The 22,747-nt window shown below is 46.5% G+C and overlaps 1 protein-coding gene across 1 annotated transcript in view; it reads left to right on the top strand.

Moving 5' to 3' along the window:
- The window catches only part of fras1 (Fraser extracellular matrix complex subunit 1), a 515,676-nt gene that overhangs the window by 459,003 nt on the left and 33,926 nt on the right, over positions 1-22,747 (top strand). Inside the window, 3 exon segments of the mRNA XM_055640301.1 lie at positions 2,160-2,360; positions 8,687-8,874; positions 12,610-12,885. Coding sequence (XP_055496276.1) covers positions 2,160-2,360; positions 8,687-8,874; positions 12,610-12,885 — 665 coding nt within the window.

Below are 22,747 nucleotides of genomic sequence, written 5' to 3'. Positions count from 1 at the left end.
ACTGTGATCATGGCTGATCATCCACAAACAACACAAGGACTGGGTTATTTTAATATTTATCTGCACACATTACCTGTACTTATTTTTTAGTTGTACTGCACCAGGGACCCGGATTCGATCCTGTTCATCAGGTGCTGTCCATATGGAGTTTGCAGATTCACCCTGTGACCAGTTTCTTCCCACAACCCAAAGATGTGCGGGTTTGTAGATTAATTGGCTTCCATAAATTGTCCCTGTTATATAGGATGCAAAATTGTGATAACAAAGAACTAGTATGAATGGGTGATCATTGGTCAGCATGGACTCGGTGGGCCGAAGCACCTGTTTCCATGTTGTATCTCTAAATGAACCTAAACTAAGAATACCTCTGGTCTGGCTGGACAGTGCATAGGAAAATCTTTGCAGAACACGGCAGTGTTGTATTGTGTCATTTGCTGGCTTTAATTTGATATGTCAGGCAGTGATAACCAGCTCTGTTTCTCCACTGCTACTGTTCTAATTTTGGATAGATGCAGTGAAGAGGCCACAGTGGGTCAAACTGTGGCTTCACTGCTTACTAGATTGTCTTATTAATAATTTGTGGAATATTCAGTGTTACGCTTGGTTCACAGAACCCTAACATAAATATTAAATGACAGAAATGAATCACTGCACAAGTTTTGTGTGCAGTAGACATGATTTGAGGAATTTTCCACTATTTAGGATTAGTCGAAATAATAATTTCTGTGGAGTTCAGTCTAAATGCATGCTGCTTACTATGTTTCTGCAAGAGCATGCTGACAGATTCACATGAGTTGTGTAAAGGATCTGGAGACGCAGGGAACTGCAGAGGCTGGAATATTGAGCAAAGCACCAAGTTTGGATACAGTGTGGAATCAGGATCTTTGGCCCACTGGGTCTGTGCCGACTAATGATCCCCACTCACTAACACTATCTCAATCAATCAATCAAGCACTTTATTCATCCCCGAGGGGCAATTTAAAAGGGCGCATTGCAGTAGCTTTTTAAAAAAAAAAAAAAAAGAAAGAGACACAATCAACGAAGAGACAAACATTCAAAGCTACTCTCTGCACCTACCGGTCGACCGCATGAGCAGTGACCCGGCAAGGATTGGGTTGTCAGCAGCGATACAATAATAAAGAACACACAAAATGTAACACAAACATCCACCACAGCATTCATCACTGTGGTGGAAGGCACAAAAATTTGGCCAGTCCTCCTCCATTTCCCCCCCCGTGGACAGGACCAGAGTCCAGAGTCAGTCCAGGATCGGCTCTTCCTCACCAGAGACCGCGGCTTTAGATTGTTGTAGGCCGCAGGCCGGCGGTCAAGATTTAAAGTCCCCACCACAGCCAGAAGCACCGTAGACTGCAGGGCCGGCGGTTGAAGCTCCCCTCCAGGGATGATGGTAAGTCCATGCCGGCCCCGCGGTAGAAGTTGGCCGTGGGCCGGCAGTGATGGCTTCTTCCTCCACCGGGACCCCACGAGGTATCCCGGGCTGTAGACGCCGCACCGCTGAAGCCCCGGGCACGTCTCCGGGAAAGGCCGCGCCGATCCTTGATGTTAGGCCACGGGGGAGGCGACCTGGAAAAAGTCGCCTCTCCATGGAGGAGGCGACCGAAGCGGTTTCCCCCTTACCCCCCCCCCACACCACCGACCACACATGAAACACAAAAAAACATTAAATACACACTTTAAAACATACTAAAAAATAAAAAAAAGTTGAAAAAACTGACGCACTGCTGACATGGCTGCTGCCAGAACAGCGCCCCCCGAGTCGATCTTATACACATAAGGGACAATTTACAATTTTAGGAATGCCAATTAACCTACAAACCAGTACATCTTTGGAGTGTGGGAGGAAACTCCGGAGAAAATCCATGCAGGTCACGGGGAGAATGTACAAACTCCATACAAACAGTACCTGTAGTCAGGATCGAACCACGTCTCTGGCGCTGTAAGGCAGCAACTCTACCGCTACACGACATGCCGGAGTAACTCAACAAGTCAGATAGCATCTGTGGAAAGAATGGACAGATGATATTCCTGGTTGGGACCCTTCCTCAGACCCGAAGCGTTGTCTGTCCGTTCCCCTCCACAGATCTTCCAGCAGTGGTTTGATTCTAAGTTGTTGTTTTAACTTGTGATTTTGTTTGTAGCCCCAACAATTGAATTTGAAGAGGCAGCGTACCAGGTGCATGAGCCGTCGGGCCCTGATGCCATTGCTATACTCAACATCAAGGTGCTGAGGAAGGGGGATCAGAACAGGACGTCGAAGGTTCGCTGCAGCACTCGGGATGGTTCTGCACAGTCAGGCATCGACTACAACCCCAAGAGCAGGGTGCTCAAATTTAGTCCCGGTGAGAAATGTTGCGTCTAAAAATGATTTAAAATTGAAAATGTGTCATTGTTGCACTAAATTGATTACATCTCATTGACCAATTCAGCTGCTTTTATAAACAGCTAAGTACACAAAGGCATCTCGGTTTCAATGTCAGAACTGAGAGACACTGACTTAAAAGCTCCTACTAACTTAAAAGCTCCGATTCAATTATTGACTTCTATTGGTAGTACACAGATCAAGATTCAACACCTTTGAGGTAGGTAGAAGAACACTGATGGGAATTGCAAAATAAAAGAATGTGAAACTGGAGTTTCTCATCAGAGTGAAGTGAGATAGAGTGTAGATAGATTCGGGCAAATCTAGGTTTTCATACTGAGCTCATTTTGCTGATATTTTACAGCCATTTGAACATTTCAGGAAAGATCCTAAATGTTTTCTCCCATCTCGACGTGATGTTGAGTGATTGCCTGCCATCTGGCCTCTGTCATCCCCACATTACATTTTTTTTTTTTAATTTTATGCACAATTCGCAGGCATTGCCACTTTCATTTCACTGCACATCATGTATGTGTATGTGACAAATAAACTTGACTTGACTTGACTTGGAACAAGGTCAGAGGCCCAGTGTCCAATTGCTGAGAGCCCATCTCTTCGTCACTCTGCAATTCACAAAGAACTTGTGAGCTTTCATCATTTACTTTCTGTGTCTGTAACACATGCAACTTAATTGATTAGAAGATGACTTAACTAAATGCAGCCACTTTGGTTTTGTAGTTGCATGGAAACAAATGCTGTGCTTTTCAATGTCATTGAGTAGTTCTGGTACACAAGGATGCCATCTGCCCCAAGCCGGCTCTGGAGAGCAATCCCCTCAGCCCCGTTGCACAGTTTTATCCCCATAGACCTTTAAGTTTATTTCTCCATAGTGCTAAACCATTTCTTTTTGAAATTGTTACTTATTTCTGCTTCAGAGGAAACGAGTTCCAGGTCATCACCGCTCCGGGTGTAACCAAGTTTTTTTCTTCACATTTTCTGACCGAAAACATTAAAGGGCCTGTCCCACTTACGTGTCCTTGGCACGCAAAATACGCGACCTCGTGGTCGTGATGAGGCACACGGGCATCGTATGGCCGCGCGGGGCCTGTCCCACTGAGAAGCGCGGAGGGGTATATAGTTGTGCGCGACATCGCACGGGGCTCTGAAATTTTTGCGCGCCAACTGCCTGTCGCATAACTGATGGCCAAAGTGGGACAGGCCCAAGACCCCGGTGCGACGCATCGTCTCACCTCCAACAGCGGCAGAAGCAGGCAAACGATCGCCGAGCTCGGCCTGGGGCTCACGGCCGTTGCGGTCCGGATCCGCCCTCACTTCCACTCCCAGAGCTGGGCCAAGAAAATTCAAGATGGACACAAAATGCTGGAGTACCTCAGCGGGACCGGCAGCATCTCTGGAGAGAAGGAATGGGTGATGTTTCGGGTCAAGACCCTTCTTTCAGACTGAAGAAGTCTCAACATGAAACATCACCCGTTCCTTCTCTCCAGAGATGCTGCTGGTCCCGCTGAGTTACTCCAGCATTTTGTGTCGATCTTAGAATGACGTCACGTGCTCTAGACGGCTGTGTGTACGCATGAAATCGCGCGCGACCTTCGCGGGACTGTCGCGGCTCAACGCGACCACGAGGTCGCGTAATTAGCGTGCCAAGGACACGTAAGTGGGACGGGCTTCACTCTGTTTTTCTCTTTGCTGCCCAATGCTGCCCAAATTCTACCAGCATGTTAAATGTGCTACAAGAGGAGCAAACACCCTGGACAAGGTCTACTCCAACATCAAGCTGGGCTATAGGGCTAGACCACTACCACACCTGGGCCAGTCTGATCATATGTCCCTGCTCTTAATTCCTGCATATGCCCCCCTCAGGAAAACCGCTCCTACCATTACAAAGACCATCACAACCTGGCCTGATGGTGCTTCTCAGCAGCTGCAGGACTGTTTCGACAGGACCAACTGGGAGGTGTTTGAACACCGGGACCTGGAGGTGTTCACAGACAGTGTACTGTGCTACATAAAAAACTGCATGGACACGGTCACAGTGGACAAACAGATCCGGGTCTACCCCAACCAGAAGCCCTGGATGACTCGGGAGGTCCAGCGGCTGTTGAAAGAGAGGAACACCGCTTTTAGGTCTGGCGATAGGGCTTTATACAGCACGGCCCGAGCTAACCTGAAGAGAGGCATCAGAGAGGCCAAATCAAATTACAGGAGGAAGATAGAGGACCACCTGGACAGTAATAACAGCAGGCAGGTGTGGCAGGGGATCCAGTGTCTCACCAACTATAAGACCAACCTTGGAGCTGTTGAAGGTGACGCCTCGCTGGCAGAGGAGCTGAACCACTTCTTTGCTCGCTTTGAAGTGGAGCCACCCGAGACAGCCACATCACAGCACATGGTCCACAGCAGCCTAACCCTCAAGATAGAGGAGCATGAGGTGAGGCGCACGCTGCGGGCCATCAATCCAAGGAAGGCTACTGGTCCTGACGGCGTATCTGGACGCGTGTTGAAGGACTGCGCAGACCAGCTGGCTGGAGTCTGGACGAGGATTTTTAACCAGTCTCTGGCCCAGTCCACTGTCCCACCCTGTCTGAAGTCCTCCACCATAGTCTCCTTGCCCAAAAAAAACAACATCTCCAGCCTCAACGACTACCGGCCAGTCGCACTCACACCAGTGGTGATGAAGTGTTTTGAAAAACTGGTCCGGGGTCACATCACATCACTTCTGCCCCGAAGCTTTGACCCCCACCAGTTTGCGTACAGAGCGAATAGATCCACAGAGGACGCTGTAGCCACAGCTCTCCATGCTGCACTGTCTCACCTGGAGCAGCGGGGGAGCTACGTGCGGATGCTCTTTGTGGACTACAGCTCTGCTTTTAATACTATCCTTCCCCACAAACTGGTGGATAAACTGGGGGACTTGGGACTTCCATACTCCACCTGTACGTGGATAAATAGCTTCCTGTCGGGTCGAAGCCAGAGAGTCAGAGTGGGCCATCACACATCCACGGCCCTCAGCCTCAGTACCGGCTCTCCACAGGGCTGCGTACTGAGCCCCCTGCTCTACACCATCTACACGCATGACTGCACCCCCGCCCACCACAGCAACACCATTGTCAAATTTGCGGATGACACTACAGTGGTGGGACTCATCTCCGCGGGGGACGAGTACGCCTACCGGGATGAGGTGGAGCAGCTGACAGTGTGGTGCGAAGGAAATAACCTGCTCCTCAACACCTCAAAGACGAAGGAGGTAATAATAGACTTCAGGAAAAACAAAACGGACATGGTACCACTGACCATCAGAGGGGACTGTGTAGAGAGGGTGGCGGATTTCCGCTTCCTGGGAATCCACATTGAGGAGGACCTGACGTGGAGCGTGAACCCCCACTGCGCTGCTGAAAAAGGTCCAGCAGAGACTGCACTTCCTGAGGGTGCTCAGGAAGAACAACATCACTCAGAGGCTGCTGCTGTCCTTCTATCGGTGCTCCATTGAGAGCATACTAACATACTGTGTATGCGTGTGGTACACCAGCTGCACAGCGGCTCAGAGGAAAGCGCTCCAGAGGGCCATTGACAACGCCCAGAGGATTGTCGGCTGCCCTCTCCTTACCCTGGAGGACCTACACAGTTCCCGCTGCACCAAAAAAACCCAGAATATAATAAAGGACATCTCCCACCCCGGACACTCCCTGTTTGAACTGTTGCCGTCAGGCAGACGGTACAGATCCACAAGGACAAGGACAAATAGACTAAAAAACAGTTTTTACCCCACTGCTATAAAAGCACTAAATGTGGCCGCCAAGGAACGCAGGGGCGATACAGACTAAGGGACTGTGGTAACGGTGAAATCGACAGAAGGATGGAGGGTTGGGTGTGTATGCGTGCTTTGTCTGTGATTTTTATTTATTTGCTTATCTTTATTATTTTACCGTGGATGTTTCGTTAGCTTTAGAAATGTTTGAATGCTGCACTGACTGGCTGACATTTTAAATTTCGTTGTACATGGCCCATGTTACAATGACAATAAAGAAACTATTCTATTCTATTATTCTATTCTATTCTATTCTATTCTATTCTATTCTTTCTGCAGATACTGCTAAGTGTTAGCAGCGTTTGGTTATATTTGTGGGAAGTTCAGTGACAAGTTGCAAGACACTGATAAGGTGTTTGCATGCCATCCTAGTCAGAAGAACTCCTAACTTCAGCAGAACAGTGGTCATTGACCCTTGTTTGAGTCTTGCCTCTTCCCTCAACTGGGTGGATTGCACTTTCCTCCTCCTCCATTCTACTTGTCAGCACGGTCTTCACCATTATGGAGATTTTGCACTGAATGTTTGTCAGCATTTAACCAAGTTCTGAAGAACTGAAATAATTACTTTTGAAGTTTAGCATGAGTCTAGTTAAGTTGAACGGAGGAATGTCCCCAGGGTAGCCTCCCAGATATTGTGGAGAGTTGTACTTACTCATTCTCAGCATTGAATTTTGAAACATCAGGTGCAAACTAGTACACCCACTAGAGTACATATGTATGTATGGCCATGTATCCTGGTATGGTCCAGCATATTAAGGGATGTGGTCTTCTGATACCTGCTATAGAAAGTATGCAACTAAACGGAAAGAGTTCATAAAATACAGGAGTAGATGGATAATCTATCATGGCTAATCTATCTTTCCCACTCAATCCCATTCTCCTGCTTTCTCCGCATAACCTTTGAAATCCCTACTACTCAGGAGCCTGTCAACCCCTGCATTAAAAATACCCAATGAGTTTGCCTCCACACCTATCTGAGGCAATGAATTCCACAGAGTCACCGCCATTTGGCTAAAGAGATTCCTCCTCATCTCCTTTTTAAAGGTGCATCCTTTTATTCTGTGGCTGTGCCCTCTGGTCCCAGAGCGCAGTGGAGATTTAAGATGAAGTTGCTAGGATTTGAGGGCCTGCGTTATAGAGAGGTTGGGAGGCTAGAACTTTGTTCCTTGGAGGTCTCAAGGGTGATATGAGAGGTTTATAAGATCTTTTTCCCCTGCTAGAGTCATCAAGAACTAGAGGGCTTATGTTTGAGGTAAGAAAAGACTTAATAGGAACCTGAGGGGTAACGTTTTATGCAGGGAAGAGGTGGGTATATAGCACTAGCTGCCAGAGGAAGTACTTAATGCAGGTACAATTACAATATTTAAAAACATCTGGACAAGTACATGGCTAGGGCAGGTTTAGAGGTCTATGGGACATGGATAGGGCAGGTTTAGAGGTCTATGGGACAAATGCAAGTCATTATGGAGGAGTTGGGCCTAAGACCCTGTATCCATGCTCTTAGCCTCTATGACTCGTTCTGTTCTCTTCCATGAAACCTTAAGTGCATGTTCTTATTTCTTGTCCCATCAACTAACTGCAATAGATTTTATAATGTCATCAGTGATGGGAGCAGAATTAGACTATTTGGCCCATCAAGTCTACTCCACCATTCAATCATGGCTGATCTATCTCTCCTTCCTAACCCCATTCTCCTGTCTTCTCCCCTACTACCTCTGACATCTGTACTTTTCTTTGAATACCCAACCTGTCATAATGTTGTTCTCCTCTTTCACATTTCCTCTTAGCTTTTCCAATGTGACCTTGTCAATAAAATCCCTTTTCTCCGGATCTATTCTGCTGTGCCTTTCTCGGAGCTTCACATCTTTCCAAAATGTAGTGACCTGCAAGAGTTGTATATTTTTGATTTACTATGGCTGGTTTGTAAAAATGTTCTGAGTGACTTCTGCACTCAGTTTACAAGTTCTGTCCCTCTCCCATGAATTGTGCACTGATGGCGATACAAAATTGTAAACTGTCCCTTCTGTGTGTAGGATAGTGTTAGTGTGCGGGGATCGCTGGTCGGCATGGACTCAGTGGGCCGAAGGGCCTGTTTCAATGCTGTATATCTGAAATAAACTAAACTAAACATATTTCATTCAGTCCAATAAATGATACAGGTACAAGTGGAATCACCACATGTGAAGCCAGGCCTGGAGTACAGTGGCTGCTGATTGTCAATCCTAGTTCCTGTTTACAGCCAGAAATGGCAACCACCTCGAGGGTGTATTGTGGCATCATTAATTGCAAATGACAAGCTTTGTACAAGCACTGGAAATGATTCTGAAATGTTGCAAAGATCTATTTGGGGAAAGTTACTGGAGCGGTGCTGTTGTTTATTCAAGCCCCTGGGCATTGTTGTGGCGGGAGTTATGTACTTTATCACTCTTGGGCACTGGCTCTGCCCTATCATTAACATTGCTGCTTTCTCTCCTCTCCAGGCATTGACCACATCCTATTTAAAGTGGAGATCCTGTCCAATGAAGATCGAGAATGGCACGAGTCGTTTTCCCTGGTGCTGGGGCCAGACGACCCTATTGAGGCCATTCTCGGCGACCTAACTATGGCCACGGTGACCATTCTCGACCAGGAGGCAGCAGGAAGTCTAATTTTACCAGCACCACCTATTGTAAGTTGGCAGGCAGCTGATCTGCTGATCTTCTGAGGCCGAAAGATTTAGTTTGCCTTCTGTGAGATAATCTGGCCAATTGTCATAATACATTGCTCAATGCTTGCGTGATTCGGAAAGCATGGAGACTCTTTGCTCAGGATTGCTTCATTTCTACTTGCAAATACTGATAACTTGGTGAGTGAAGTGGCACAGCGGTAGAGTTGCTCCTTTGCAGCGCCGGAGACCCAGGTTCGATCCTGACCACGGGTGCTGTCTGTACAGAGTTTGTACAATCTCCCCGTGACCTCCATGAGTTTTCTCGGGGGGCTCTGGTTTCCTCCCACACTCCAAAGACTTTCAGGTTTATTGGCTAATTGGCTTGGTGAAATTGTAAATTGTCTCAAGTGTGTGTAGAATAGTGTTAGTGTGCAGGGATTGTCCGTCGGCGTGGGCTCAGTGGGCCAAAGGGCCTGTTGCCATGCTGTACCATCAAAATAAAACCGAAGGCGGGTATGTGTAGAAACTTTGCATTACGCTAATTGTTCGAGTTGCTGCAACAGGGAGTGTTTGCCTCCAGTGAGGAGTTACTTTTTAGTTGTGCAGTCTGTGGATCCAAACCACTGTGTAGACATTGGGTGTCAATACGTTGTGACTGCCAATGAAGCAGACACGCCGTTAGACAGGGAATGGGAGGATTGCAGAAATTTATTGCCGAATGAGCATTGACGCTCCGTTGCTGCAGTCGATCTGCAATGCAAACTTTTCCATTGAATGTTCTTGCAGGAAGAAGAGAATTTAGTTTAGTTTAGAGATACAGTGTGGAAAGAGGCCGAGTCCATGCCGACATTAATCACCCATTCTACCCTGTACACTAGGAACAATTTATGGAAGATGGCACAATTTACAGGGGGGCACAGTAGCGCAGCTGTAGAGTTGCTGCCTTACAGCGCCAGAGACCCGGGTTCAATCCTGACTATGGTTGTGCTCTGTACGGAGTTTGTACATCCTCCCTGTGACTGCGTGGGTTTTCTCTGGGTGCTCCAGTTTCCTTCCTCACTCAAAAGACGTACAGGTTTGTGGGTTCATTTGTTTCGATAACATTGTAAATTGCCCCAGTGTGTAGGATAGTGCAAGTGTACAGAGTGATCGCTGGGTAACGCAGACTCTGTGGGCCGAAGAACCGGTTTCCATGCTGCATCATTAAAGCCTAAAGTCAAATAACCTACAATCCTGCACTTCTTGGGAATCTGGGAGGACAGAGTGAAGGTACAAACTCCATACGGACAGCACCTGTAGTCGGGATCGAACCCGGTTCTCTGGCGCTGTAAGGCAGCAACTCCATGTGACACAGTGACCAGATATCCTTTCTCACCCCCACTCCATCAGTACTCACACCAGCTAATTCTGCACATATGTTCACTTAGCTGGACTCGGCAGCCTATCATTGCAGTCCAGCACTCACGCAGCAGTGAATGGGAGACAGCAGACCAGAGGCTCCTGTATTAAACGTGATTGTCTGATAAGATCCTGCCGTATGTGCCATGAAGAAATGCAGGGCAACCTCCGTCCTCACACCTCAGGCTCTATGAGATAAAGGGTTGTCAGACATGTGCCTATTACATCGCACTCAGGGATTCCTGTTACTTTGTGTTCACCTAGTCACTCCTTTGCGCTCTCCCTCTGCACACAGATGTAGCTGTTGTCTCTCGCATCATCCCTTCCTTCCGCTTTCATCTGATTTTCTTGCCAGATTCCAGAATCTGCACCCATTTGTTTTCCCCACTCATCACCTCCCAGTCTCTTTCGCTATCTCCAACCCTCTCTCGCCCACCCTGACTCTATCTGCCAATAAACCTCGTTATTTGTACAGCTGCTCCTCGACCTACGATGGGGTTAGGTTCCGATAAACCCATCGTAAATCGATAATACCGTAAGTTGAAAACGCATTTAATACGATGTGATCACGTGACGAAGTGACGTGCAGTTTGCTGCCGTTACCCAGCGCTTGCAACATTGTAAAGTCGAGATATCGTAAGTCGAAGCATCGTAAATCGGGAAGCATCTGTATACACATCTTGCTAGCTTCTGTCCCACACTCTCCCCCACTGCTTTAAACTGGCTAGATCCTCTCTACTCTTTCAGTCCAGATGAAGGGGCGTAACCCAAAAACCTGAATGGTCCATTTCCCTGTGTAGATGAGTTGCTCCAGCAGCTGTCCTGGTTTTGTACAAGATTCCAGCATCTGCAGCCTCTCGTGCCTCCAGATTGAAATGCATGTCATGTTTTTTTCCAAAACTTACATGAATCTATTTCTTTCAATCTTTCCTTTAATTGTTTGTATACCTTCAGCCATAACCTCCATGCGATTTCTGCCCTCTGCACTAATGAGCTGCTTGGCCTTTGTCCATATTCATTCCCACTGCTGGACCCAGTTCTGATCACGAGCTGGACATGGGCAATGGTGTGCGAGCAACATGTTTCAGTTCTGTTGAGTTTTGCATTCATCTGTAACCAATGTTTGGATTGCCTCAAGTATCCAGCACAGAAACAGTGCCTCTGGCCCAACCACTCTGCTCCACTGAAGCTTCATTCTACCCATCATCATCTATTGCTAGTTCACAGAACCCTTAATTGGATTCTCTTTCAGGGAGAAATGAACCGTTCCTGACCAAATATAGACACAAATTGCTGGAGTAACTCAGCGGGTCAGTCAGCATCTCTGGAGAAAAAGGATGGGTGACGTTTCAGGTCGGGACCCTATTTCAGACTCAACCTCAGTCTTCAGACTCCATCTGACACAAAAAGTCACCCACCCTTTTTTTTCAGAGATGCTGCCTGATTCGCTGAGTTACTCCAGCACTTTGTATCTATCTTTGGTATAAACCAACATCTGCAGTTCTTTGTTTCTACAATTTGTCTGCTCCTAATCAAGTCAGTTAGACAAGCAGAAAATAATTGGGTATGAAAAATCTACATTCCTGGGTGCAGGAAGAAGGACTATGGTGCCTGACCAGGATTGTATTTATGGCTGATGAAAGGCCAGATGCTGAAGCATAATTCACATCTCCTTGCTTTCCCTGAGCTTCTTGCACGTATCTCCAAGACTGACAGACAGGTGGTTTGCTTCAATTCCCATTATTGGCTCTGCATCCTGGGACCGCAAACAACCTATCAATCAAGAAGCCGGTGAAAAAGCATGCCGGGACCTATCCGCATGGAAACACGGCCAAAGAGATTATAGAAGGCTTCACTCAACAAGACGAGTATTCCAATAGCAACCTTGCACCCCTGAACACCAACGAGAGGTCCTATCTGTGCCACAGATGTCTTTCTGGATTTTGTTTGTGAAATAGTGCAGTGACACTTGGTCACTTCACACAAAACATCCCATGATTTTGACTTTCTCATGCCAGTTCAGAATCAGTGTACGGAAAATGTTGTTTTCAAGAGAGAGTTAGATTTAACTCTTAGGGCTTAAGGAATCAAGGGATATGGGGAAAAAGCAGGGAATTGAATTGATTTGGGATAATCAGCCATGATCATATTGAATGGCAGTGCTGGCTCGAATGGCCTACTCCTGCAGCTATTTTCTATGTTTCTACATGGTTTATGAATGTTGAGATGCAAGTCTATGCCTTCAAAGGAATGGAAGTTAGAATAAGATTGGAATATGGCCTTGAACCATATATTGGAGCATTTGAACTCTTAATTGCAAAATATATTTTGCCATATCTTGAACATTTATTATTGCAGGTCGTGTCTTTAGCTGATTATGACCACGTTGAAGAGGTAACAAAGGAAGGAACCAAAAAGACTCCATCGCCTGGCTACCCTCTGGTGTGTGTAACTCCATGTGACTCACATTTCCCAAAGTACTCAGTAATGAAGGAACGCTGTGACGAGGCAGGAATTAACCAGTCAACCATTCGCTTCAGCTGGGAAGTGGCTGCGCCCACAGATACAAGCGGAGCCAGGTCCCCATTTGAGACTGTCACGGACAACACTCCTTTCACCAGTACCACCCACATGGTAAGTACAAAGAACCAATGAACCAGCAGGAACTGACTTCAGCTGTAAACCCAGACAAATTGCCAGGAGGCGCAAAGTAATTGTCCTTTCAACGGTGGAAAATGTAATTTATGCCACAGCTTAGATGAATGAAATGTTTGAAGTGAAAATTAAATAATTTCCTTGAGGCAGAAAGAAATGGTGGAAGAGTCAGGTTAAAAGATTGTGATTAATTAAGGCCGGCCAGGCTGTTCTTTTCCTGTTTCTCAATGTTAGGATCAGATTAAAAATTCTGCATCGCTGCTTATTATTTTGTGAAAGAATTTTACTAGTTGTTATTTCTGCTGCCTTCAAGCAAATATATATATAATTCAATCACATAATGGTATTTAAGTGTTGTGGAATAGAAAATCATTTTTCTTCTCAGAGTGAAATAAGCATTTGCAGTTTATTTTGTGTATTTCCCTTGCATTACCTCTTTGGCATCGATATTGGTTTATTATTGTCACGTGTATCGAGATGCAGTGAAAAGCTTTTATTAGTGTGCTATCAAATCAAATAAGATCATGCTTTACATGAATATAACCGTCAAACACACGGCAGAGCAAAGAGGAAAATACCCATATAGTACAGAATACAGTTTCTTAATATTGTAGCAAAACAGTTTCTGAAATAAAAGTCCAATGCTGCAATGAGGTAGATTGGAAGATCAGGACTATACCCTAGCTAATGGAGGGACTGTTCAGAAGTCCAATCACATCAAGGAATAAACTGTTTCTGAGTCCAGTGGTACACACTTTCAAGCTGTTGTATCTTCTGCCTGATGGGAAGAAGAGGGAATGACCAGAATGAAATAGGTCTTTGATTATGATGTTAGCCGCTTCCCTGGGGCCAAGTGAAGTGTATATTGAGTCAGCGGTGGAGTGTCTGTGGTCTGTGTGATGGACGGGGCTACATCCACAACTCTGCAATGAAGCGCGGCAGAGAAACCTGGACCACACAGTCATGGGAATATGGGATCTTGGACACCCCCATGGCAATCTGAACCCTCAGCACTATCCCCAGCTAGTAAGTCAATCACTAATCTACACCCTCACATCTATCACCTCCCAACTATAACGCATTGCACCGATTTTCCCACTGCAACCACCCAATCACACCATCTTTCTCCCTGCAGCCATCCACCCCCTGCTGTCTGCTGCTGTCGGTAAAAGCTATCACTCTGCTGGCATCCCAACTCCACCTCTCACCCTCCACAGGTTTATCCATCATTATGCTAAATTCAGATTATTTGTTCCCTCCTCAATTAAGTTCAGAATCCAGCCTCATAACAGAGGACTGTGCAGGAAATCTCTGATCCATGAGGCCAGAAGCTGTGGTCACTGCCAAGCTTTGCACCAGTTGCCCAAGGAGTGACGAGGCTGATGTCGTGCCTCTCCAGCATTACCACTTCCCTTGATGGGGTAGCTGGAATTTTCAGACCAACGTGTCTAATAAATTGCTTCTTTTGAAAATAAGTGCACTGCATCCAGTACAATTCTGTTGATCCTTCGATCTCTGGGCATGAGGGTTTCTGGCTGACCCTGCGATCTCTTCCCTCACTGCTCTGGGTCGCTGGATCGGCTGCTGGATCAGTTATTCTCGAAAGGCCGGAGGTTCTGGAATGGAGGTGGGTGGCCTGGTGGCGGAGAGATAGAGCTGCTGCCTTACAGCTCCAGAGACCTGGGTTTGATCCTGACTCTGGGTGCTGTGTGTACAGAGTTTGTACGTTCTCCCTGTGACCGAGGGGTTCTCTCCGGGTGTTCCAGTTTCCTCCCACACTCCAAAGGCATGCAGCTTTGTAGGTTAATTCGCTCTGTAAACTAAACTAGACTGTGATTTTTGCAGGATTATTGTGAAGTTCAAGGGAGCTGGGGGTGAGGGTGCTCACATGTACCCCTGCTCTTCTTCAAGCTTGTGGAGCTTATAGGTTCCCTTATTAAATTTTATTCCCTGTCCTTTTTCTCTTTTTCCTAATATTTCACACTGGAGTGAAATATAGTGCCTTCCGATCCTCGCAGCAATGACAAAACATGCTTTAAGGCTGATGGACAGAGAGGGGAGGTTACAATTGATTCAGAACTTATTTCTGCCCTGTTCCAAATGGTAAGCTAGCGTGGATGGTTGGGTCACAAGGAATCCATGGTGAGCTAGCTAAATGGATGCATAGAAATCAAAGGGTAGATGTTTTTTTCTAATTGGAGGCCTGTCACCAGTGGACTGTTGCCAGGATCTGTGCTGGATATCATTATTGTTTGTTATATACATTAACGATTTGGATGACAAAATAGTTAACATTGATAGTAGATTTACTGATGACATTAACATTGATGGTATATGGAAAGTGAGAAAGAATATCTATGTTTACAACTTAATCTAGATTTGTTAGGAAGGTGGGCCAAAGAATGGGAAATGGAATTTAACTTACAAGTGAGGTGTTGCACTATGGTCAACCCAGGGCAGGACTTACACATTGAATAGTAGAGCCCTGGAGAGTGTTGCAGAAGACAGAGACGGAGTACAGTCACATGCTTCACTGATAGCGGTAAGTCAGGTGGACAGGATGTTGGAGTAGGTGTTTGGCATGATTTGGGAAAGGTATTGAGTACAAAAGCTGGAGTATCATGATGCCGCTGTACAAGTTGTTAATGAGACCACACTGGGAGTACTATGTACAGTTCCATTCATCCATCTATAGGAAGAATGACTTGGACAGGTTGGGTGAATGGGCAGATGCAGTTTAATGTGGATAAATGTGAGGTTATCCACTTTGGTAGCAAAAACAGGAAGGCAGATTATTATCCAAATGGCGTCAAGTTGGGAAGAGGGGAAGTACAATGGGATCTGGAGGTCTTTGTTCATCAGTCAATGAAAGTAAGCATGCAGGTATAGCAGGCAGTGAAGAAAGCGAATGGCATGTTGGCCTTCATAACAAGAGGAGTTGCGTATAGGAGCAAAGAGGTCCTTCTGCAGTTGTACATTGCCCTAGTAAGACCACACCTGGAATATTGTGTGCAGTTTTGGTCCCCTAATTTGAGGAAGGACATTATTGCTATTGAGGGAGTGCAGCGTAGGTTTACAAGGTTAATTCCCGGGATGGCGGGACTGTCATATGCTGAGAGAATGGAGTGGCTGGGCTTTTATACTCTGGAGTTTAGAAGGATGAGAGGTGATCTTATTGAAACATATAAGATTTTTAAGGATTTGGACACGCTAGTGGCAGGAAACATGTTCCCGATGTTGGGGGTCCAGAACCAGGGGCCACAGTTTAAGAATAAGGAGTAAGCCATTTAGAACGGAGCCGAGGAAACACTTTTTCACACAGCGTTGTGAGTCTGGAATTCTCTGCCTCAGAGGGCGGTGGAGGCCGGTTCTCTGGATACTTTCAAGGGAGATCTAGATAGGGCTCTTAAAGATAACGGAGTCAGGGGATATGGGGAGAAGGCAGGAACGGGGTGCTGATTGGGGATGATCAGCCATGATCACATTGAATGGCGGTGCATGCTCGAAGGGCCGAATGACCTACTCCTGCACCTGTTGTCTATTGTTATTAAGTTGAAAAGGTACAGATGAGATTCACCAAATTGTTACCTGGACTTGTAAGCTTAGTTATCGGGAGAGACTGGGTTGGAGGCTGGAATTTTTTGTTTAGAGCATTGGAGATTGAGCGATGACCCAATTAAAGTTTACAAAATCATTAAAGGCAAGGATAAGGTGAACTCCAGAGTCTTTTTCCCAGGGTAGAGGAATCTGAAGCCAGAGGGCATAGACTTGATGAGTGAGGAGATATTTAAGAGGGAGCTCCAGGGCAACATTTTCACTCACAAAGTGTAGTCATAAACTGTAATGACGTGCTAGAGGAAGCTGGAGAAGAGGGATATAGTGATAACTTTCAAAATAAATTTGGACAGATATATGATTAGGAATGGTTTAGAGGGCTATGTGCGAAATGTGGACAAATGGGACTAACTCAGAATGCCAACATTGGTCAACATAGACAAGGTAGGCAAAGGACCATGTTTCCATGCAGTATCATTCTGCTTTACATCAATCTCATAATGCAGTTTAGCGTTGATAATGATCTAGTCCAAATTCAAATTCACAGAAATGAAATAGTTAACAATACAACAATATTTCAACAGGAAAAATTGCAAACGAAATTTGGAAAATCATGCATTGGGCATCAGGCCATTGATGTGCTACCTGCTCGCCTTATTTCCCCAATAGGTGGCACTATAACCTCAGTAATCTAACAACAGAGACTGGGAATACTGTTAAGTACTCCATCACTTCTAGAGTACACAGCAAAGAACTTCAATCTGTTGATTTACCTCCTTATTGCATGGGCCCTGCAGTTTCTAAATTTTGTTCCTAGATCTATTTTTCAATGGACAAACAACATTTTGAGTCAGGATACTTCTCCAGAATAGGGAACCAGTCTGAAGAAGACTTCCAATTCAAACATCACCTATCCATTCCCTCTATAGGGAGGTTGCACGCAGTCGAGGTCACGACCCGTGACCCGTACTGTTGCCACACAACGCCAACTGGTGTACACGTGATGAAATGCAGGTAAGCATTTACTATGGCTGCCAGCACAGCGGGCCCTTCTTCTGCCCTGCATCCGGACTGGTTGCACACTCGTGGACCCTGGGCCATCTATCCTCGCGGCCGTGGGTGGGAGGGGGGGGGCGAGGAGGTCGGGGTGGGGGTGAAAGAAGTGATCGGGTTGCCGGTGCAGCGCGGTCAGTGAATCTGGGTGGGCGGAGGGAGCAGACTCTGCTACAGCTGACATTGCCCAGAGCTGCGGTCCCGCTTCACCCGGCCCCGCTTCTACCGGCCCCGTGTGTGGGCGCTGCCGGCCCCGTGTGTGGGTGCTACCGACTCACAGCCAGTGACAGTGCGGCTCACAGGGAGAGACGGGGCGTTGGGCAGCCGTGGCCGGACAGCGCTGACCCCAGGGGGGGGGAGAGCGGGGGCTGTCCCGAGGGATGTGCTCTTTCGGCCGCTTACACCTTCGTGCTCGGGTTCAGAGCAAAGATACTAGAGCATTTGGTTCAGAGCGCTCAGTCACCCAAAAAGATTACCCCAGAATATTACAATCAAATTGCTCTGACTTTGAGTTTGCTTTATATAGCAAAGGTTTATCGAGATGGTGCTGTCTGGACACGACAATGAAAGCGGATATTAATCGCGGATTGTAAAAAACGCTACAATCTGAGATAACACCAGTTTAAACCTTATACCTTCCCGCTTTCAATGACAGCACCACCAATTATTTACAGCGCAAAAAATTGACCATTTAGCCGGTTTTTAACAGGTAAGAAAGTACGCGTTTCGTGTGTATACTGAGGCAGCCATGTCCTCCACATGGATTGAGATGCGCTGTGCGTCACGCTCTTTGACCCGATGACCTTGCGTGCTTAAGTCCACACATCCATCTATCTATGATAAACTTTTATCCGGTATATTCTGAGGAAGGAAGCAGCAGCCTACTGCTTCTATCAATGTGGCCATGGGTGCAGTCTTTCACTGGCACTCCGGTTCCCAGCACACCAGCGTGGCCTCGCACGACACAGTGCAAGGCTCCTCCAGGGCAAATAGCCAACTTCAGTGATGAATGAAGTTGACAGTGGTGGGACACCTCCTTCGTTCCGGCTTGCAGGCTCCCAAACCTGCTGTTTCTATTGAATATTTGAAAAAACCCTTGATAACTACAATCACTCGGGACCAATCAAAAATTAGAAATGTTGGAAAAATAAATTATGAATGAAAACTAAAATTACAAGTGTCAAATAAATGAGCGCAGATGTGTATGTGCACACACACAGGTGTGACTATGACTCAACCATTGGAGAATAATGCTGGGAGCTGTAAAAACTCCTTAACCATTCACAGGCAGGTCAAAGGTAACTAGAAACAATTAGGTACTTGTTTCTAGTTACTGTAATGGCTGTAATTATCTAATTTAGCATTTTGTGTGCCAACTTTCCATCAATGGTAGAACCCCTTTGAATATTCAAAGATCAGTTGCTGGTCTAAAGGGTTCTGAATGCAAAACTATAGACACACAAAATATACTACCTTTGTCACAGTGTCAATTTGCAAAGCAAATCTCTTCAGTAGCTTGTGGAAGTGTGAGACATCATCTCCGTCAATCGGGCAGTGTCTTAAGCAAATATTCCCTCTGTTCACGTCACCGTTCCCCACGGCTACAATTCAAATTAGTTTCTTTCCTCACGTGTCCACTTCTGATGGAAGTTTATTCATCTGAATCATTAACTTTATTTCTCTCTCCAAGAGTGCTGCATGTCTTGCTGATCATCTCTAGTGTTGAATATTTCATGTCAGATTTTCAGCATCTGCAGTTTTCAATGTTCGATTAACATGCCTGTGGCCGGTGACTTCCGCCGAGTATCAGACAACATTTTGCACCACTCTGCTACTTTGCCTCCATTGAACCACAATGACATCACTTGTGTTAGAAACTATCAAGCAGATTGCTCACCTATCAGCTCCAGCTCAGACGTTATCAACGGATGATGAACAATCACTTATCAAAACTGACAGTAAAACAAGTTTTAACCCCCATTTATTTTTCAATAATAAATGGTGAACGGCCTGTTTTACGTTCCAATTACTTCCCTGTGAATAAGATTCTAGGGCTGTGTAACTTCCAGAGAATTCAGCTTTATCAGCGGGTGACTTCACACAGAAAATTACAAACCGGCCACATTGAATTGAAAGGGATATTTCATCAACATCAATTTTCTGGAACCCAGGTAACGAAGGTGATAGGATCGTTTGCTCCATATTCTAAGTATACGGCATGTCAACAGCGTACCTCGGTGACTGCCAATCACCACCCCCCCCCCCCCCCCCCCCCCCCCCCCCCCGAGACACTTATTATTATTTATTTTTCAAATCGTTTGCCATGTCGCTCTCCAGGGAGATGCTAAATGCATTTCGTTGTCTCTGTACTGTACACTGACAATGACAATTAAAATTGAATCTGAATCTGAATCTGATGTCCCCTGGTTCACATTCTTTCAGTATTTCACTTCCTTAAGGACCTGTCCCACTTAGGAGACCTCTTAAGCAAGTTTAGGAATTCTCTGCGCTCACCACAAGATTCATATGACCATATGATCGCCACATGGTCGCAGGTGGTCTCCTTCATGGTCGAGAGGAGTTCCTGCATTCTGGGAACTAGTCGTGACCAGTATGGTCGTAGCAAATTTTTCAACATGTTGAAACATTTTTTGCGACCAGAAATTGGTTACCATGGAGAAAATCGATACTCGTAGGTGCAGTTGTAGTGGGGTCGCCATGTCGTTGTAGCTAGTCACGGTAGCCATAGGTAGTTTTAGTTAATCTCCTTTGCTGACTGGGCATTTTCATTGGCTCATTGGAGGGAAAAAAACGTAAGCACGAGTTTTCAGAACCAAGGAAAGCCGACCAGTAATGTTAAATGTCCCTTCACAGCTGTGTATCTCTGGCTTATTAAATGTTGTCTGGCTTCTTAAAAGTGTTTCCACTCCTTCTCCCACCCCTTCTCCCTCCTTCTCATCCTCCCCGCTCTTTTAAAGGACTTACCGTACACTGTGCTAGCTGTCTTTAACCTTCTTGTTCATCATGAGTATCACCTTGACTTTGCACTGTGTGAATTTCAGACAGCGCTCCCCCGCTTTCCCTGCCCCCGCCTTTGCGATGTGTGTGTGTGTGTTCCGCTCTGACGGTCGATCCAGCTTGCGGTTTATCAGGCGAGTTCCCCCGAGCTTGAAGTCCACTGAAAAGTCGAGCAGACAGTCCACTGAAAAGTCGCATAAGTGGGTCAGGCCCTTAACACACACCGCAGAATGCTGCCCAGTGGCAATAATAAATTTTGGGGATTCCAGTGAATCCTCTGTCATTTCACACAGAATATTTAAAATATTGTGTTCAGTTTTGGTCAACTTGTTATAGGAAAGAAGGTGTTAGGCTGGAAAGAGTGCAGAGAAGATTTACAGGGGTGCTGCCAGGACTCGAGGGCCTGAGCTATAGGGAGAGGTAGAGCAGGCTAGGAGTTTATTCCATGGAGCGCAGGAGGATGAGGGATGACCTTATAGAGGTGTACAAAATCATGAGAGGAATAGATCGATTAAATGCACAGTCTTTTACCCAGTAGGGGAATCAAGTAAGGGTTTAAGGCGAGGAAGGAGAGATTTAATAGGAACCTGAGGGGGTAACGTTTTTACACAAAGGATGGTGAGTGTGTGGGACGAGTTGCTGGAGGAGGTAGTTGAGGCAAGTACTATCACAACATTTAAGAAACATTTGGACAGGTACATGAATATTGACAGATTTAGAAGGATACTAGACCAAGTGCAGACCCGTTGGGTCTGCTCCCCCAATGGTGTGATCCCCCAAGCCAATATTCCACCATGCACCCGTCTCCTCCAACGGAACTGAACCCGTTCCCAAATGTAAGATTCCAGCACTCATAGTGGATTTAAAAAAAATCCCAATTGCACCTCCCCGCCTGCTGCAGCAGTCCCAATTGCAATACCAATTGGCCTTCCCCCTCCTGTTAAAGCACTTGGTGTGACACCCCATTGACGTGAAAAGTTCAGAGTGTTCCTGTCTTGAAACTTTGTTTTGAAGTGTGTTGGAAGCTGATAGGAAGGAGCAGCCGTCAACAAATCAAAAGGCAGAAAGGCAGCCGGACGCCAGACGGCAGGCGGCAGCCACACAGTTTTAATATATAAACAGACCAAGTGCAGACCCGTTGGGTCTGTTTCCCCAACGGCGTTTGCGGGAGGGGGGGGGAGGGGGAAGGGGGGCTGCGGCATCAAACTCACATTAACCACCCCCCAAACACACAGGTGGGGGGAGGGGGGGTGAGAAGAGGGGAGGGAGGGGAGAGGAGGAGGAGGAGATGGGACAGATTTGGGAAGGAAAGGAGAGCGGGGTAGGGGGTGAGAGAGGGGGGATGGGGAGAGAGATGAGGGGGAGGTAGGGGAGGAGGGAATGAGGGGGAGAGGGGGGTGGGGGGAGAGGGGAAAGAGTGGGGGGGGAGAGTGGAGGGGAAGGGGAGAGGTGGAAGAGTGGGGAAGGAGGAGGAGAGGGGTAGGGGGGGGGAGTGATGGAAGAGGGACAGGAGGAAGGGGGCGGGTGGAGAGAGGGAAGGGTGGGGTAGAGAGTGAAGGGGGAAAGGGGAGAGAGGGATGGGTGGGAGAGGGAGAGGGGTGAGGAGAGGGAAACAGAAACATAGAAATTAAGTGCAGGAGTAGGCCATTCGGCCTTTCGAGCCTGCACCACCATTCAATATGATCGTGGCTGATCATCCAACTCAGTATCCTGTACCTGCCTTCTCTCCATACCCCCTGATCCCTTTAGCCACAAGGGCCACATCTAACTCCCTCTTAAATATAGCCAATGAACTGGCCTCAACTACCTTCTGTGGCAGAGAATTCCAGAGATTCACCACTCTCTGTGTGAAAAATGTTTTTCTCATCTCTGTCCTAAAGGATTTCCCCCTTATCTTTAAACTGTGACCCCCTTGTTCTGGACTTCCCCAACATCTGGAACAATCTTTCTGCATCTAGCCTGTCCAACCCCTTAAGAATTTTGTAAGTTTCTATAAGATCCCCCCTCAATCTCCTAAATTCTAGCGTGTACAAGCCGAGTCTATCCAGTCTTTTTTCATGTGAAAGTCCTGACATCCCACGAATCAGTCTGGTGAACCTTCTCTGTGCTCCCTCTATGGCAACAATGTCTTTGAGCATTGGGCATTGTGACATCACATGATTGAATGTTCACCATGGGCTGGGGCTCCTGCAAAGGCATATGTAAATGAATTCAT

This window comes from Leucoraja erinacea, chromosome 1, assembly GCF_028641065.1.
Source record: "Leucoraja erinacea ecotype New England chromosome 1, Leri_hhj_1, whole genome shotgun sequence".
NCBI classification, from domain to species: Eukaryota; Metazoa; Chordata; class Chondrichthyes; order Rajiformes; family Rajidae; genus Leucoraja; species Leucoraja erinaceus.
Note: the sequence above shows the minus strand (reverse complement) of the source record. Positions and strands in the feature narration are given on the sequence as shown.